We start from the raw sequence: 19,609 nt of genomic DNA on the forward strand, positions 1-19,609 counted from the left end.
TTTTAAATTTTTGTAGACTTATTCATAGACTTGTGGCGTGCAAGTCTATGAATAATGAGAATATTTGTCATGCATAGCCTGGTCACCTAAAAAATAGAGGCACTGTCTAGCTTGACTAATAGGCAACGTTAGAGAAATAATCGCTGAAATAAATATATTGCTGAAAAAATATCGATATAAAAATAGCAAAAGCTATTTATGCTTCATGCCAAAAGCAAGTCGAAACAAGTAAGTGAATAATTTGCACATATTTATTGATTATGAGCGCAGGGGCCACTGTTTCCGTAAAGCCACTTCATGCACGTGAAATGGCACTTTTTGTGGCCAAATGCTCCACGGTTCCTATTTTGAGTTTTATTAGTGTCAGTGGGCTCGGTTGCAGGCTGTGACATCCGCGTAGAAAGAAGTCCTGATTTAAATGCGTCTCACATCTGTGCAGCTCAGCAGTAAGTCACCAGTGCGCGCGCTACCTGCGGCGCGCGGAGACAGAGGTGCGCTGGGCGTTTGCCATCATCTGAGGGGAGGGCGGAACTTCACTTAAATACCGGAGACATCACAGAGCACCGTCTCACAGCATCGGTCTCACAGCTTCAGCGCCCGACACACGGAGAAAACATGGCAAACGCCTACCTGCAAGGAGTAGAGATCTCAGCCTCTCAGTTCCTGGATATATTTCACCATTATGACAACGATGGTAATTTCTTTCCTTATTTTGTGGATTTTCATGAACTGAAACATTTTTGGGGAAGGAAAAAAAAGGGATTATTCTTGCCACCTGCATTGCAACTGGTTTCCAAAAGTTTGGGTAAAATGATTTGTCTAATGTATCGTACCTAACAGACGGTTGTTAACCTGTAAGGATGTCAAAATGTGACGAGAGATAGATTGTTAGTCGTTTCAGATGGTTTTGAAATATACTTTTGGCTGACTGATGAAAGCCAAGTCTCATCTGTGTTATGTCATTGATTTGGGGTGTAAATGCTCTCAGGTAATGGATATATCGAGGGGAAGGAGTTGCAGAATTTTATCAAAGAACTTCAGCAAGCTCGAAAACAAGCAGGACTGGTAAGTCATAATTTTCTTGTCTTCTGCTGCAGATTGGTATATAGGCATCAGGTTAGAAACACAAATGCTTGTCTTTTCAAATATAACAATTTCCCTGACATTGGAAAATGATAAAACCTGTATTTTTATGCTGTGTACTTTACATTTTGTAGTAAAAAAGAATTAATTTATGTGTCTATGATAACATTGAACAAGGTGAATTTGTTTTTTTCAAATAATAAATAAAAGAATACTTATATTTTCTAAAACAAATTATTAAATTAATTATTCATTATATATATATATATATATATATATATATATATATATATATATATATATATATATATATATATATGTCTAAATCTGTAAAAATCTTGTCTAAATTCTGTCTTTGTTTATTTTTAACAAATCCATTCCATTTTTGGTTGACATTGTAATGATACGGTTGTCTAAGTTATTATTATTTTTTATTTACTGAAATTGTTTAGTTTTAGATGAATTTTAAAAAATCAGATGTTTCAGAAAATTACAATTTTGGAAAAAAGAATGAATGAAAAAGGGGGATAAAAACAATTGTTAACATAAATAATTTTTCATCAGGCGCCACTGCAAACCACCAAGATAATACCTGCTATTCCTCAGATGAGGGTGTGAGGTTGGTTATGGTCACAGGTTGGTTCAGGAAAATGACACTTTATCTATGTGACCTTTTGAGGAGATATTGCAATTTTAGTGACATTAAACATTTGCCCCCAGGCTAGCATTTATAACAAATGATGATGAAGTCCGCCTTTGCTGTATCATATGATGGAGGGGCATGTTATCAGACCTGTTAAAGCTCCGACAGAGGACAGAGACTTTGTCCCAGTTTGTCTCAGTCGGCACGCTAGAGTCAGTCTGTCTGCCCATCTGGGTCCATGCACATCTGCTGCTGGCTCCTCCCCTCATTTGCTTCACAGAGAATAAATCTTCATTTGCGTTTATTTTACAATAACTCTACCGTCCTCTGTAGTTGCAATCTGCTGGTTATGCTGTTATCTATAAAGAACAGCAATGCACAGTGTGTTGAAAACAAAGATGAAAGAACCTAAGCCTCATTGAAGAGAACTGCATGCAGACTTGATGTAGTGGAATGACCTTGGATGAAACTCATTACTGGTACAAATGATGGTTTGTTCTTGTCTGGAAAATACACATGCTGAAATTGTCAAGCAAATAACATTCTCAGGGGCTGAGGATGACTGAATACATACTGAATAATTTGGAACTGAATGACTGTAATGAATGTCACGATAACAAATGTGAAGTTTTGAGTTGTTCCATCATGAAGGTCAGAATGAGTAGCCATTTAGCGATGCTCCATGAGCAACCCAGGTTAGGTATCATTCTCAAGGTCTCAAGGCTTGCTCTTTATGGGATCAGATGATATACCTGTAGGAAGCATCTCCATCTCAATGACAGTTGCTCGGGTGACCCTTGAAATGAAAGCACTGAAAATATCTATGAATAGGAATATATTGATACTGTTGGAATAACATATTGATAATGTTGGTTGGCTGATAGAAAACAAAATTAAATAAAATTAACGAAATAAAAAATATTGATAATGTCGACTGGCTGATGGAACACCAAGCTTTCTCTATTGGATAAAAATAAAATAAAATAAAATAAAATTTTGCACCAACAAATTTAGCTAACAATAATAAAACATTAATAATGTTGATTGGTTGATAGCACAACAAGGTGAAAAAGTCTTCTTTAACGACTACAAAAATAAAAAATATATGTAATAAAAATAATGTGCACTGAAAATATAAGAATATAACATATTTCCAATACATAGTATATTGCTAAAAGTATGGGTCACCCCCAATGAAGAATTTTTGACTACTTTATGATTTCCATGAGTACAATAGAACATTTCTACAAAAAAAAAAAAACAGAGAAGAACACATACTTGATCATAATATCATAAAATGTGTAACATTAAGATTGGAGTGTCCCAATACTTTGGGCAATATGTATGTCGTCTGCAATAAAAAACTGATAAATGCACTGCTTATTCTGAATGTCCATTATGATTAAAGAGCTTTTTTGAACCAATTACAAGGGGATAATAGGTAAACCTTTACTTTTTTACCCAAACAAGCATTTACCAACACTGATATTCGACATTTACAATCACACCATGTATATTCTACTATAAGATCCAAATATACAAGTGTGTAGCTGGTCTGACATTGTAGAGCAGTGACTTTTTTTGTCCTCCACGTTGTTCCCGAGGTGGTGTCCAGTGGCTGTACTTTATTGAGATTCCCATGTCATTGAGTTACAGCCCTATTAGGTGTAAAGAGGAGGTGATGGACTGTGACAGGCTGAGGAGAAGCAGCCACTGGGTCATTTCACACCTCTAATGATATTGTGCTGTGCTTTTCTGCTCCTGAATGTCCCTCATGGCCCTCTGCATAGAACAATTTAATTTATTCAGACTTTAAGACTCATATATCGTGTGTATGTGTCCGGGTTTCATTTCATCTTGTATGACTGTGCTTAACGTACTTGGGCTAACGCACTTGTTCGAGTACTGATACTCTTGAGTAAGGCAGACTGAAAATGTATTCGTATAGATGTACACCTCAGTAATGGTGACAATCTACAAACACTGAGCAAAAATATAAGCCGCAAATAACCGATGACCAAAACTTCAACAGCAGCAAGCAACAAAATCTTTTCATGGCGCAATGTATGCTGGGAGCTGACAAATATTGAAAAACTTCATTGCCCACTATGAAACTAAGCTAGTTGGGAAAGATTTAAAAGAATATATATATATATATATATATATATATATATATATATAATAGCTCCAATAGCTCCTTTTTGTTGACCAATCCTGCATTTATTTGATCCAAAATACAGCAAAAGCAGTAATACTGTAAAATATTTGTACTAAAATAACTGATTTGAATATATTTTAAAATGTGATTTATTCCTGTAATCAAAGCTACATTCTCAGTACTCCAGTGCCATTTTTCTTAGTTTTTATTACTTTTATTATCAATATTTAAACAAATTTTTAAAGTTCTTTGATGTCTGAAAAAAAAGCTTTTTACATTTTATAATACATTAAAATAGAAAACATTTATTTAAAAATTTTTTAAAATATTAAAAAATGTTACTGTTTTGCTATACTTTGGATCAAATAAATGCAGGCCTGGTGAGCACAAGAGACTTTTTTAAAAAAAAAAAACATTGTACTGTTTAAAAACTTGTGTATATATTGTAGATTCAAAATAACTCAGAAACTCCTTCAAACCCACATCTTCACCTGAAAGAGTATTGCTCAATCTAAAATGTTCCATTTATTTTTTTGCCCAGTTATTTTAAAGTATGTTTTGATTTTATCCTTTCTGCACTGTCATATCAGCTAAAGCAGTAATATTTTGAGTTTTTGTCACTTATACGGACAGAGACTAGAGAAGATAAGGATTTCTGGATGGTTGTACAATTAATCAGCGGGTCTTTTCAACCAATCACATGGAATCCTCTGTGAATTAAATAGAAAAGAGTTTCACAAATGAGTGTACAGCCATTAATCATTATGGCAGACATTATAGATACCATCACCAGTTCAGAAATGTGCTAATGGATACAGAGAGCAAGAAAATATCCTGACAAAAGCACTGACATCAAGTAATATGATTAATGCTCCCGTAGGTAAGAAATGACAAACTGCATTACAATACAATAAATAAACAATACAATTTTTATGTTTATATACAACTTTAAGGGACACTACTGTATATTTATGTTATTATAATTTATTTTATATATAAATATTAATATCTAAAAATATTTCTTAAATATATACATGCATGTGTGTGTTTTTATACATAATAAATATACACAATACACACATATATTATGTACACTTCTTTTTTTTTTGACACAGTTAATCATAATTTTTTTTAATAAGCCACAAGAAATACTGAAACAACAAAAGAGTAACATTATAAATATAAACATAAACAAAAAAGAATAAACATCTTACATTATGTGTTATAAATATAGTATACTATTAGGAATTATTAGAAATAGAAATGTTTTAAAACTTTCCATATCACTCATGCTAAAGCACACTGGAAACAGTATGCACTCAATTTAGTATTCTGCCCATCTCAGACATGCCTGCTTGAGGACGTGCCTTCATTTGTCTCAGCCACCCTATCGATTCTCACTGAAACTGTAGTAAGACAAATAACTCTTGGTAAACAGGCGAATGTTTAAAAAACATTTTATTGGCGCTTCAAGCAGATGTAACAAACTCTGAAGTCTGGGATTAACTTTCATCAGAACCATTACCCCATCATGCAAATGCACTGAGGTGTTTCACATTTTAGTGATTTCTGCACAGTCACCGTTCTGCGTCCTATGCCAAGATGGGCGGGGTTTTTTTTTTTTTTGTTGTTGTTTTTTTGAGGAATGAGAACTCCTCTCATCTGTATCAAAAGCAGTATGAAAACACAATCAACATTGTGCAATGAGGGCTGAAGATAGCAGCACATCCCATCTGTCTGTGCATATTTGTTCTTACACATCAATGGCTTTTGGAAGGCAGAAGAAATGGATTGTAACAGCCGGAAGCTTGATTATAGCCACTGAAATAAATTAAAATACCTAAAGTTAAAAATATACCATTCTTTAGAATGCCTGTTTGTTAAATTATTTGATTCCCCCCCCCCAGGAACTAACAGACAAAATGAAGGCCTTTGTGGAGAAATATGAGCAAAACGCTGATGGAAAAATAGGTATCATTGAGGTAAGAAAGTTTTAAGAATTTGTTTTAACTGTCCAAATGGCTGGCACAAGCAATTTTGTCTGGCAGGCACAGACTGCAGTGTTTAGGCTCCAAAATTAAAAGCATTTGGCAAGTTGACATAATCAAATGTTTAGTTTACGTGGTGTTAATTTACCTGTTTGTTAATTGATGAAACGATTGCATCCAACGGAAGTATCATAAGCCACGTCTGGCCATCGTAACATCACTGAAAACAGAATCGAATCGCTTGAACGCGTGTGGATGTACAGTCATCAGTGCAGCTGTCTGGGGAGCATCATTTCGGAGATGCTATCACTGAGCAGATATCCTCAGACCCAGCAGCCTTTGACGCTTCACAGCTGACAGTCAACTTGTCTTTCCCAAAGGAAATGTTGCACATTATACAATGCATACATTTTGATGATCTGATCTTTGTCTTTATGTTTTTCACAGCTGGTTCAAATACTCCCTACAGAGGAAAACTTCTTATTATTTTTCAGACAACAGCTGAAATCCTGTGCAGAGTTTATGGAGGTGAGGTTTATACAAACTACAGAATACCACTGCATTTCTTTGAAGAATACAATTACAGTGACTATGTCACCAAATCAGGATATGTATCTTTGCCATCACAGAAATAAACTACAGTTCAAAATATTAAAATAGAAAACCGTTATTTCACCAAAAGCACAGTCTTTATATTTATACATGCAAATATACATCATATATACAAAAAGATCAGTTCTAGCTTTCTGTAAGAATTCCAGTGTTTCATGTTGTTAATTTCTCCATCAGGCTTGGAGATTTATGACGCTGATCACAGTGGATACATCAAGCTGACGAACTTAAGGTCAGAAATAAACTTTTAACCTCTCACAAGATGTGAGCTCAGAGAAAAACATCTTTGTTGAGAAACTTAACCTTGTGTGCAAAGACCCAGTGCTGTAGGTGTTAAAATAATACTTAAATCTGTTATTTTCCTTTAAATATGTATGTTGTTCTGACTGAACCAGGAAACACTCAACATGTACTTTTTGAGAAATGTGACTACAGTAAAATTTCTGCTTCTGTTTAAGGTCAAATGTCAAAACATGTTATGCAATACAAATAAAAATGCATTGGAGTGATTAATTGGAGACAACTCACTCACAAAGTAACTAAGTTTGTTAGCTGAGGCACTAAATTAGTCTTCAGAGCTCTCAGATGAACATGGAGGGTTCTCATCTTTTGGGTTTGGCAGGGAGTAATGCATTAGCACAAACTTGCTGATCAGCATACCTGAATTCCAATTCCACCCTATTATCTCTTTATGATCTTGTGTCATATCACTCAGGACGAAGAGTAAAGCAATTAAAAACACATAATTAAACTAAAGATGCAAATCACCTCAGAAGACAGTATCTTCTAAAATGTAAGGGAGTGATTCAGTTATAAGCCACGTTCGATTACTCACTCCAGAGTTTCCTACTTAAAAGTCAGCAGTGCTCTAAGTCTTTCTCTAGCATGTGGACTGAAGGGTACGACAACAAACAGAACAAAAGATTCGATTTCGAGACCAGCACTAATAACCATATGCATCCCTCAAAGGGGCTTGTGTAAAGCAAGCACTGAGGATTGTGCATTTAAATTAAAATAGGGAGCGGTTTCTTTGAACAGCTGCCAGATTTACAGTCAGTGATTTGATGAGTGCAATCTGTCAACACTGGACTGCTTTTGGACCCACTAATGGACCTCCATCAGGAAAAAGGAAATTCTGAGAGCTCTTTGAATTATGGACTTTGTATTTTGGAGACAGCGCCGCTATACAATACATAATATGGATACTTCCAGTCATGGATGCTGATTAAATTAAATTAAAATGACAAACGTAACTTTCTAAATTATGCATAGAAATATATAGGTAGTTTTGAGTGTGTAGACAAACCGACTCTTGGATTATTTAGTAAATAAGTTAAAATAACGCATGCTGATGGCTTCAACAGAACTGCGTAACAACCTTAGACCTCAAAGTATTCCTGTAATTGAGTCATTGTTCAAAATATACTTAATGCATGTTCAAAAGTGTTTCTTACTGACCCCAAACTTTGTTAATGACTCTGCAAAATCGAACCAAATGTTTTTCAGAATTTTTTGAAAGACCTGCTCCAGAGAGCTAAAAAACCATATGATGAGAAGAAATTAGAGGAGTACACACTAACTACGGTAAGCCCAGAGTCAACTACACAGCCCAACAAAAATCTGTCTTTACGTGCCACTTGAGGGAATAAATATTGTTTTGTTTTTATTTAAAGCTGAAAATTTTCGATTCAAATAAGGATGGGAAATTATGTCTGTCAGAAATGGCACGGTTAGTGAGCTTGCAAATTCATTATGAATATTTATTGCCCTATTAACTTACATATAAAAATGGCAACTGCTTATTTTTTTAAACAGACTGTTACCGGACCAGGAGAACTTTCTACTTAAATTTCAGGTATGTCAGCATTAGGAATGAACCTATAAATGCATGGATTTACTCCTAACCACCTACAACTGAACAAAATCTTTTTCTTCAGGGGGTTAAAATGGCCAGAAAAGAGTTCAACAAGATTTTTGAGTTATACGATCAGGTAAGTATCTTGCATTGATCAATCACTCTGTCATATCAAAATCCTCTGTGCCTGACAGCCTTAAAATGCCTCGAGCCTAAACTTAATACTGCTTGATTTTATGCATAACCAAGCATGCACAGATCAGCCAGTGTGTCTCCAATTGTATAAGACCCGAGGAAAGCAGCCATTAGTATGCAAAGACAGTGCTCTTTCTGGATATCACCCCCAACATCATTGAATCTTTTGGCCCTGGCTCCATTGTAATGTATTAGCGTGTCCCTGAATAGTGCAGATTCCTCACTGCTGATGACAGCACCCCTGATCTTTATTGATTGGCAGGTTCGGGTTGCGAACTCACATGGAGATGGGCTCAAACGCACACATACCCATTTTTGGGCTATTACAAAATACAGAGTGATGATGCGGCATTGGAGGGGGCAGCGTGTGCTTAAAGCTCTAAAGCGTTTCATTACAAACGCACCGACTGCTGGTCTGTATTTAGCAGACGTGTGGTTTGGCCTCATACTGTTTGCTCTGGGACAATGCAACAGGCGAGCTCGGTCTTTCATCGGCTCATTAAGAGGCGATTTAAGGCCACTTTGTGAATATTATGGAGATACAGAGACTTACTTAACAGGTTTACTCCTAATTTAATGCTTTAATGCCTCCTGAAAAGTCATAAAGAAGCTTATTTCCAATGCGGTATGCAATAGTAAATGAGTAAATAATTAAATGAATAATTAGTAACAGAATTTTTATTTTTGGGTGAACTATCCCTTAAATGCCTAATGCCTAGATATATAATTTTATGATATATGTATAAATTTTAGTCAAAGTCAAATAAAAATAAATTGTAAAATCGTGAAATATAAAATAAAAATGATAAAAACAAAAAATAAATAAAAGTGTTAAAAAAGGATTTAGTAGGCAATGATGGTGAATAAAGCAAAGCCAATACATAGTAAACACACTGCCTTTTCAAAAGCACGTCTAAATGTCTCAGGCCATCTAAAGGACGTTACAGGCCCACTTTCTCTGGCTGTTATTTCTTCAAAGCACCAAATGAGCACCCCGAGACCCAGCATGTCATTGCATTGACTCTGTGTGCAAAACCGATCCTTAATGCCCTGATTTCCAATCTCTCTCTCGAGAACATTGCATGAGGCGTCCCTAATGTCTGAATAGAGAATACAGGAAATGATGGTAAAGTGGCATGACGCAGAGTTTCCTCAGTGGCTGTCACACATCTGTGCTCGTTAATGTTCACTATGCTCTCCGCCTCTCCCAGGACAGGAACGGTTACATGGACGAGAATGAGCTTGACGCCCTCCTCAAAGACCTTTGTGAGAAAAACAAGAAGGTATGCATTAAACAGCCCAGCTGATCGGAGGTTTCATGCTCTTTTTTTTTTTTTGTCGATGTATTCCAATTCTCAGTTGAAGCTCAAGAGCACAAACTATTTTCCTGAAGCACACTTAAATGATAATACTAGTGAGAAATTTAATCTCCCGCTGCTGCATGTAGATTGCATGCAAATTCTCAGCTACTGTCATATACACCCATCATTAAAAGGCACTGGTATGGGATCAGCACACATTCAGATAATTATATGTAGATTACCACAGATAAAAGTCTTCAGTCCCTCAGTTTGTAAAAAACAAACAAAATTAGCATATGTAGAAATGCACTTATTATGGAAGTCTGTGGGGTGAAGCATTCCACAAGAATTGAAGATTCCATAAAGTACATTTTGTCTTTCTTGTGCCAACAACAGGAAGTTTTTATAGAAAACTGTTGTAAAATAACCAGCAGGGTTCAGTTATGTCACAGCTGGGAAATCATGATTAGCATCTTGTTAGCTGCAGATAGAGCAGGGGCCTTTTCAATAGAACATCTGATTGGACAAAAATCTTGGTGGTGCAGGATGAGTCATCAATAGTGTTGGTCTGTTATCCTGGCTTAAAAATTTCATGACCTCTTAACTAAATAGTGTATATTAATTGTGTATATAAAAAACACACAGAATATGTATTGAAAATATTTACATTTATATTCATATATTTCAGAATATATATAAATATTTAATATAACATGTTTCTTAAATATATTCATGCATGCATTTGTATTTTTTTGAATATACTTTTATTTTGGATGCAATTAATCATTTGACAGCACTAATAAATATTACATTTATGTTTTTCTATAATAATAAACTTTCCTCAAGAAACATTTATTTTTATTATTATTTATTAATATTAATAATAATAATAATTATTATTTATAACTACTAATTATAATATTTTTTATGTAAAACAATTATTTTCATTGATGAATAAAGTTCAATGAACAGTATCTATGTGAAACAGTACAAGACATTTCCAGTGCTGCAAAATATTTTTGCAATTTTTAATCAATTGAATGCATCTTTGAATAAGAAAAATATTAATGACTTCAAAAAGGGTTTAAATGTTATTTTTTCACTCTTGTAGTAAATCAGTAAACATTTGTAAAGTGAAAAAGTAACTTTATATAGTATATAATTAGTAAATAATTTACTATGTTCTATTATTATGCCGCATGTTCTGGTGCATGACTCATGAAACAGAACATTTCTAAAGGCACAGTGACAGATCACTCAAGATGTTTTTCCCGATCTCTTCACAGGTTCTAGAAGTCAACAAAATCCCGACGTATAAGAGCGCCATCATGGCTCTGTCTGATGGTGGCAAGCTCTACAGAACAGAGTTAGCGTTGGTGTTGTGCGCAGATGAGATGTGAACACTTCCGTCTGTACACATTATCCCAGAACCCCATCCTCAGCTCGTCTGTGACGCGTAAAATAGCTAGAACCCTCTTATGTTCTTTCATTTTGGACATGGATTTCACATAGACAGGCAACCCTGTGGCACATACTTTTCAATTTGTTGTTTCTATACGGTTTCTAAGTGTACAGATTTTTTAACAATGGCACACGTACAATACTTACAACCTACACTGCATACATGAACATGATATTTCCCTTAACAAAAGAAGAGACCCAACATGCTTACAAATCGCCCATCTCGATTCAATATAAAAAAAATCCACCAATTCAGTATTGATTTATCTTACAATATCTTAGACAAAAGCAATAATGTCCTCAAGGAATGCTGACGAAACACGGCCTGTTGGTGGGATCTATGTAAAACTCTAAAGGCTGCATTTACTTTAGCGATGCATGTTTGTAACAAGACGGCAGGCCCTGCTAGTGGGGTATGTTTGACTGCAAGCACATGCCGAATGTAATGCATCGCCCCAGTCCTGTCTCTAATGTTAGATTTTGCACTGTAAAGAATGACATGTTACTCTATGCTAAACACCACAGACACTGTGTAAGAAAACATTAAACTTATTGAATGACTACCTGCATCCAGTTGTGTGTAATAGTTCCTTTAGTCTCTAAAAAACAGCCTAATTTTAATTCCAGACTTTTTTTCTCCAGAGGAAGAAATGCAGTGGAAGTCAATAGGATCCAATGCTGATTTCTTTTGATTGATTTTCATTGTATGGGTAAAAATAGAAAAGCATTCTTCTAAATATCTTCTTTTGTGTTTTCTAAAAGTCATTCAGGTTTTTATAACAATGAGTGAATGATGAAGATCTGATTCGGTGCAACGTAATCCCAAATTTAAATCAATCTCAAACTAAATGCCTGGTTTTGAAAATGTACATAAATAAAGCTGGGATTGGAGAGTTCTAGCAAAAAACACACAGCAACTCTCAGTAGAGTTCGCCTTCCCATTTAAAGTTTCAACAGATCATGATCTTATCTTATAATTGAACACTTGACCTTCCCAAGGCGGACACCCCAAGACATAAAAGTTGAGTCATTGCGAACAAACAGAAACACTGTGTTTAAATAGGTTTGTTTAGATGAGAGTTTGCTGAAACTAAAACTAGGACAGAGGCATATTGAAAATGCAGTTGATCTACATCGAGATATCATGGAATTGTGGAATTTTCGATTAGCCACCTTTGAACCGGAACACCAAGGATGAATGGCATTCAAGAGAAATACCTCCTTCCCTTAAGCGCTGTAGCCGGAAAATTGTTTTGAAACCAGATTTTCGATGCCAGTTTATGAGCCATTTTAGCACCCTGCCAGTAATATCCTGTGATTTAGGCTTGACCTGAAAATGCCATTGTTGAGGCTAATTGATATTTAGCACTAATGACTATAAGTACATATTAATGCCTAAAACAGTCTACCTTTCAAAAGACAGTCAAAAATGTTTTTAATTTTATTTAGCAAGGCAAGTTATGCAAGACAAAGTAAATACATTTACATTCATATAAAATATCTCTATTTAAAAATAAATTGTTCTTTAGGACTTTCTATTCAAAGAATCTTGAAGAATCACAAAAGCGCCACTTATAACTGATCTGAATCTAGAAGAAATTCGATTTTAAATAGTAAAAATAAATAAAAAATACTGACCTTTTAACGGTAGTGTGTAAGCACGCACTTACAAGAAGTAAAATCTAGATGTGATTATGTGTATTAAACAAGCATTAGAATTCATTACCATCAACAAGAGCAAGTCAATGAGGAAACACCATTTTTCCAAAGCATTACAAACCACATTGTTTTTGTGTTATATACTCTCAGATGTGCTCAAGATTTCCAGTCAAAAGACTGCTTTTGCTCCACCACAGGCAGCAACGTAATCTAAAGCAGAAACTACTAGGATGAAAAAGCAGAAAAAAAATTCTATAAGACTTCTTGTGGTTATCTGAGAGGAGCCTGATTAAAAAACAACTTTCAAAGAAAAAAAACCTCCAGAAATTCTAAGCAATTCAATTTTGTATGTCACTTATTTATTTATTTATTCATTCAATCAATCCTTAAAATTGAAAAACAATAAATCAAGAGTTAAGGCACAATTTATTTTTCTGAATATATATATATATATATATATATATATATATATATATATATATATATATATATATATATATTATATATATATATATATATTTTTTTTTTTTTTTTTTTTTTTACTGAATTCATTTCTAAGCATGAAACAAGTTAATGTATACCAAACAATCATACCTACTAAAAAGGCAACCTTTCAAGTTTACAGCATAATTAATGTAATTGTAACCATTGTTACAATGGATAGTTAAGGCAGAAATGGCAGACTGGTCAAAAATTTGGCACAGCTTAAAAACATCAAATGGATGAACATTTTTGTGTGCCAAGACAATTTAAATCACAATTTACACAATCATGTTTCAAAATAGTTGATCCTCTGTGTTACAATGGGAGAATGAAATCTGGTGCCAAATTACCACAGTACTTAGAGGTTTATGATCCTTTTGTATTTCTGATTTTTGCCTCCATTATGGCCCATTGCTCCTTTGTGACCTAGAAAATAAAAACATATAATAAATAAAGTAATAACACCCCCATTGTAAATTTCTGATTAACTGACTTTGAAGAAAAAATAAATAAATCACCGCTTTCATGCCATTAAACTCGCCAGCTAGCGAGACATATTCACCGCCATCCATTCGAATGATCTGTGAGGACAGAGGAGATACAGAAGATGGAAATTTGTCTTTCACTGTGAAAAACATATTAGCTGCCCTGTCAGGGCTGCTTAACTTTATAAGTATAGGGTCATTACAGTAATGCGCCGGACCATATAATTCCATATTGATCTCTGGAGCAGTTTTTTTTCCTCTAACTCGTCACAAAATTCCCTCTGATACTCAGAGAGGAAAGAGAGTGGAGTGAGTGCCCTTGGCTCCATTTCTATTTGGCTGTAAATGGAGAGGCCCTGTGGGGATGATGCTAGGTGAGCTCTCGCCCAGAGAGATGAAGCACTTTTCACGCAAGGTCAACGAACTCACCGCGCCTGAAACCCAGCTGGCATAATCGCTGCAGAGGTAGGCAGCAAGGTTGGCGATCTCTCCAGGAGTTCCCAGACGACCCACGGCTACATTCTCTAACAACACCTGCTCAAATGTACCGATGGGATCCAGTCTGCTAAAGGCGCCCTTAAGAAAAATACCGGAGTTACTGTAAAGCACCGTTTTCAAGCGGATTACATAAAAAAATAATCAAAACTGGTTTGAGCCACAAAGTTAAACTCGAAAACATCACACAGAAAATCTGACAAGAACTATGATTCATTTACATACTGGACATCACTACTTCTCCATAAATACACTTAGGATTGGATGATGAGGTTTTCAGAGCAAGACAACTCAAAAACACGCACACTACCTTGGTTTTGATGGGTCCTGGTTGAATAACGTTGAATCTCATGCCATATCTTCCCCATTCTGCTGCCAGAGACCTATTATAGGTAGACTGAATTGGTCAGATCTGTTATACATGATCACATTATAAATTGGTCACATTTTTTGGTGAGATTTGCTTTGTATAACTACTGTAGGGTCACTGAATATGAAACACTATGAAACATCTCAGCAGTTATTAATGAGCTACTGATCTGAAACTTCAGTTAAATAATGTGCTGTTCACCTCTCCCTATTGTATTTTCTGCATATATAACACTCCTTAAGGGAAGAGGATCAAGATCCTCATCTTACAATTAAAATGTAAATTAAACATAGCACACGGCACCTTCATTATGATAATATATGCAGCCCTCCAAGAGTATATTAGAAAGGCATTTGACCGGAGGACCTGATCCTCAGAGGAGGAGATCACAGCCTGCCAGGTGAACTGGGCCTTAAACTGTGTCTGTAGTGTAACAGAATACATACGTGCAAAGCTTGTCCACTCCAGCTTTAGCAGCAGCACTTGGCACAACAAATCCTGAGCCACTCTCAGCATAGATTGTGGTGATGGCCAGAAAAGCAGCACCTTTATAAATTCAAAAAGATTAGTTTCTGGTGCTTTAAATGAGATTAAACTAAACTAAACTAAACTAAACGTGCGTGACATGATAAAACTGTATAATCATTGTCATGGCATCAAGAAAAAAAAGAATAAATCAAATCTTTGTTTTTAAATTACCAGTGAAATGTAAACAAATACACGCGTCAAGGTCAAACTTGTTATAAATAGTATAATATCTTTAGACTACGAATTAAAGAAGTAATTGAACAGTCTGTAATCATAATGATCAAGGAAGCAGAAAGAGGTCAAAATAATCAGGTGAGAGGTTTGAATGTCTGAATTTGAGCAGCTAATTGTCTCCCTGTCTCTCTCATACTCTCACAAACACACACACACACACAAACACACACAAACACACTAATATGACTGAGGCAATGAACCAGAATCATCTTATCTTGCTTTTTGTCATTGTACACACACACACTTGGCTCTTATCATTGCAAAGGAAATGTACATAAAGACTAATGATGTCTTAATTTACAGTAGAGTAATTATGCTGCCTTACTGGTTACAGCCAGAAGCTGTTGTTATCTTAACAGGAAACAAAGAGAGCAGAAAACAGCATGAATGCACATAAATTAGCCTATTATAAAAAAAAAAACTGTCTTGATTACCAAAACAAAATCCCACATTTTGACAACTTTTTTGCCATGGGATGTGCAAAAAGCCACAGGCAACCTCATTACAGCAGAAGCATCAAGACAGCGGGTAGAAGAAAAACATGCATCATTTGTACAATACACCACGTATGCATTCTACAGCTGCATATATTTGATCAAAATTACAGTAAAAACAATACTATTGTGAAATATTATTACAATTTAAGACAACTATTTCCCATTTTAATGCATTCTTTTAAATGCAATTTATTCTTGTGATGGGAAGGCTGAATATTTAGCACCCACTACTTTTCAGCATGCAGAATTGCTGTTCTTTTTAGGCAAATCGATACATTATTTCAAGATGATTTGATTAATGAAAAGCTAAAATTTTCAAATGTCTTTCATCCATTTAATGCATCCTTACTGAATAAAGGGGGAAAAAGAATAAATATAATTGAATAATATAGACACACACATCTATGTACACATACATATATTCTCTAGAATATGGACACTTTATATTTATAGCCATTTTCAGTATCTCTGACGAGTCACATTAAAAATTATTTTACTTGTCCTTTTAGCAATGGAATACAGTTCTAGGTGGATGGACTTCTGGGGTTACATTTAATATTTAAAATAAAATTTTTGAGTAAAATTAAGTATTTTGGGGCTATACTTTTGCAGTGATAAACAATTATGTGAAAGTAATGTCATGTCCCTTAGAATTCAGATACAAGGGCATGTATTTTATTTTTTATTTTTTCAGCACAAAATACTTTTCAAAGATTTGATTTATAGAAGTTTCTATTAAATTAAAAACATTCTGTTATCCCATTAAAAAGTGTCACTTATACAATACTGTATATTATCAGTAATTTGGGTACTCTTTAAAACCTTTTCTTGGAAGCACTGCCCTCTAGTGGCCATGTACTCAATCAACTATTTCTATTAATCTAATCAAATGTCTTTCACATATTTATGCATTTTGCAGAAGTTTTTATCCAAAGAGCCTTACACTGCATTCCAGGTACAGATATATATATTTTTTTTAAATCAGTGCATTACCTGCGAATCAAACCTTAGCATTATTAGTGCTAAGCTCTACTGTTTGTAACTTGTACTTAAACATTAAATTGCCCTACAACTACTTTGCACCATGTCTTTAAAAATAATAATCACCTTTCTCAGCTTTGATGAGGCGTTTCCCGATTTCTAGAGTGACATATGCAGTGCCGTTCAGCACTATGTCAGTGATGGTTCTCCAGGCATTGGGAGAGAGATTCTCTGAAGGAGAGATGAAGTTTCCAGCAGCATTGTTTATCACCACCTGTGGGATGACAGAGCATATTAGAAACAGTTTTGTTTATTTGGCTAAATCTATTGCACCACTGCTGTTAAGATGGAGACCTAGGCGTACATCAGGCAAGCCGACATCATTTACAAGTCGATCGACAGCAGCCTCCACTGATGCAGGGTCTCTAACATTACACTGGACGGCATGAACCTGAAACGTGAACACATTTATCAAACTCTAAGAGGATGTAAAAGTCCTTCACCATAATCTAAAACCTACATGAACTGCTCCAAGAATATGACAATGTTTGCATGGCCTTTCTAAAACACACAGTACCTTGTTTCCTGTCTGCTGTGAGATTTCATCTGCTGTCTTCTTCAAAACATCAAGATTTCTGAAAGTAATATGGCGATATAAGACAAATTTATTTACATTTTCAATTACAGTTGTAACAATTTATTTCCTATTTGGATGCATTTTTAAAATGGAATTTTAGCTGAATTCCAGTCTTCAATGTCACACGATCCTTCGAAAACATTCTTACGTGCTGATTTGGTGCTCAAGAAACATTTCTAACATCAATAATGGGAACAATTGTGCTGCTTAATATTTTAACAAGAAGAATAACTAACCTGCTGGCTATCATGCACTCTGCTCCAAGTGAAGACAGAGTGGTGGTCATAGCTTTTCCAAGTCCTGTTCCTCCTCCGTGATGAAGGCCACTTTGTTTTTGTAAGTTCCTGGGAGAAGCATAGCACCTTCAGAAGGTGGGAAGAATCTAGCGTGGGGAGGATCGGTCTGGTATAAAGTGTTTGTCCCATTTCCAAAAAAGCTGTTAAACGACAGAGAGAGAGAGAGAGAGAGAGAGAGAGAGAGAGAGAGAGAGAGATAGTCACTGTATATTAATACATTCATTCAGCTAGGAATAAATAATACTCTAAGTATTATAAATAGAAACTGGGTGAAAGGTCATAATGACAACGCTCATGAAAGAAAATTATACATTCCAATACATGCAATAGGTCTCAAATGAAAAAAATTATGTTTGACAGAAACGATTTTCCTATACAGTACACATTATTACATTTAAAAGAGATAACCGTACTCAAATATAACATACTTTGCAAGCTATTTAAAATTCTCTAAAATGCACACTTGAAAGCACAATTTTATACATGGTTTATTTAACTAAAATACTAAGTAAATACATGACTTTACACTTGCAGCGTTTTATGAGATTTCGAAACTGTAAATGCATGCACAAAATCTTAAGTGCACAAGGACAAAATAAAACTCTTACTCGTGCTGTCATGAAGCAGCTGTTTGGAGAAACTCTATTTAACACAGTCAATCCTCTGAGCAGCGCCATTGCCTCGAAATAAATATTTTTTACAGTGAGAAAGCGCGTTTTAAAATTTCACAACATGCAAATAAACTTGCAAAGTCGTACTCGGTTACGCCTCTGACGCACTAAAACGACTCTACAACTGAAGTCTGCAGACAATCCTGTATTATGTCTTCCGGTTTCCGGTTTGCCCGTTGATCTGGGATCAGACACGTGAGACATTTCGTCCAATAGCGTGTCGCTATTGAGCTGAGGAGCAGATCTCGGATCAACCAATAGAGACGCACGCCTCTAGTTCACTCCTGAGACATAATAACAAACGAAGCGGTTCTTTTATGTAAATGTCTGTATTTTTATATCGTTCGTGCGATTTGACATGTTTGTTAGTAACGTTCGTTTTAACCTGGGCAAAATGTAGAATGTCATTTTGAGTAAGGTGGGAAGAAATAACTATTGCTAACCAGTCGGTTAGTTGACAGCGCGCTGGGCTCAAAGAATCAGGTAAACAACCGTTTATTTTTGTATCAGTGCTACAACACAAACAATATAACGTTACACGCACATGCGCGTGATATAATACTTATAACTGGCAACCTGTATCGAGAGAAAAATTGCAATAATGTAAATATTTGGAGTTTAGTGTTTTATAGCAAGTGTTGCTAGCAGATATGATGCAGCATTTTATGTCTCATGACACTGTATGAGGTAAAGAAGACTATATATAGAATTTGAAGATTATTCTAAATGTATTGCATAACTTTGCATGCATGTACTCAAATTGCAGGTTATTAGTAATGATTTTAAGAGAAAGCTGAATGTTGTGTAATCTGCAGTAACCATCTTCTAACTTTCTATAATAGGTGTACATTTATCTTTGAGGACAGCCATGGGGAACCAGCTGGCTGGAATTGCTCCATCACAGATTCTTTCTGTAGATGGTTACTTCTCTGACATCCACGATTGCATTTATATGACAAAAGTCTTGGCAGTACACG

The 19,609-nt window shown here is 35.2% G+C and overlaps 2 protein-coding genes across 2 annotated transcripts; one reads left to right on the top strand and one right to left on the bottom strand.

Moving 5' to 3' along the window:
* Window positions 1-489: 489 nt before the first annotated feature.
* Window positions 490-11,645, top strand: LOC122360067 (calbindin-like). Its single transcript, XM_043260385.1, is given in 12 exon segments — window positions 490-694; window positions 989-1,065; window positions 5,792-5,866; window positions 6,320-6,400; window positions 6,670-6,697; window positions 6,700-6,716; window positions 7,991-8,068; window positions 8,158-8,213; window positions 8,300-8,339; window positions 8,422-8,475; window positions 9,746-9,817; window positions 11,122-11,645. Coding segments are annotated over 12 exon segments (771 nt in total). The 5' UTR covers window positions 490-615; the 3' UTR covers window positions 11,236-11,645.
* Window positions 11,646-13,795: 2,150 nt separating this feature from the next.
* Window positions 13,796-18,762, bottom strand: LOC122359931 (2,4-dienoyl-CoA reductase [(3E)-enoyl-CoA-producing], mitochondrial-like). Its single transcript, XM_043260164.1, is given in 11 exon segments — window positions 13,796-13,864; window positions 13,957-14,019; window positions 14,353-14,499; window positions 14,729-14,801; window positions 15,235-15,334; window positions 17,155-17,302; window positions 17,393-17,479; window positions 17,606-17,663; window positions 17,902-17,980; window positions 17,983-18,109; window positions 18,585-18,762. Coding segments are annotated over 11 exon segments (996 nt in total). The 5' UTR covers window positions 18,639-18,762; the 3' UTR covers window positions 13,796-13,804.
* Window positions 18,763-19,609: the final 847 nt, after the last annotated feature.

This window comes from Puntigrus tetrazona, chromosome 16 (assembly GCF_018831695.1).
Source record: "Puntigrus tetrazona isolate hp1 chromosome 16, ASM1883169v1, whole genome shotgun sequence".
NCBI classification, from domain to species: Eukaryota; Metazoa; Chordata; class Actinopteri; order Cypriniformes; family Cyprinidae; genus Puntigrus; species Puntigrus tetrazona.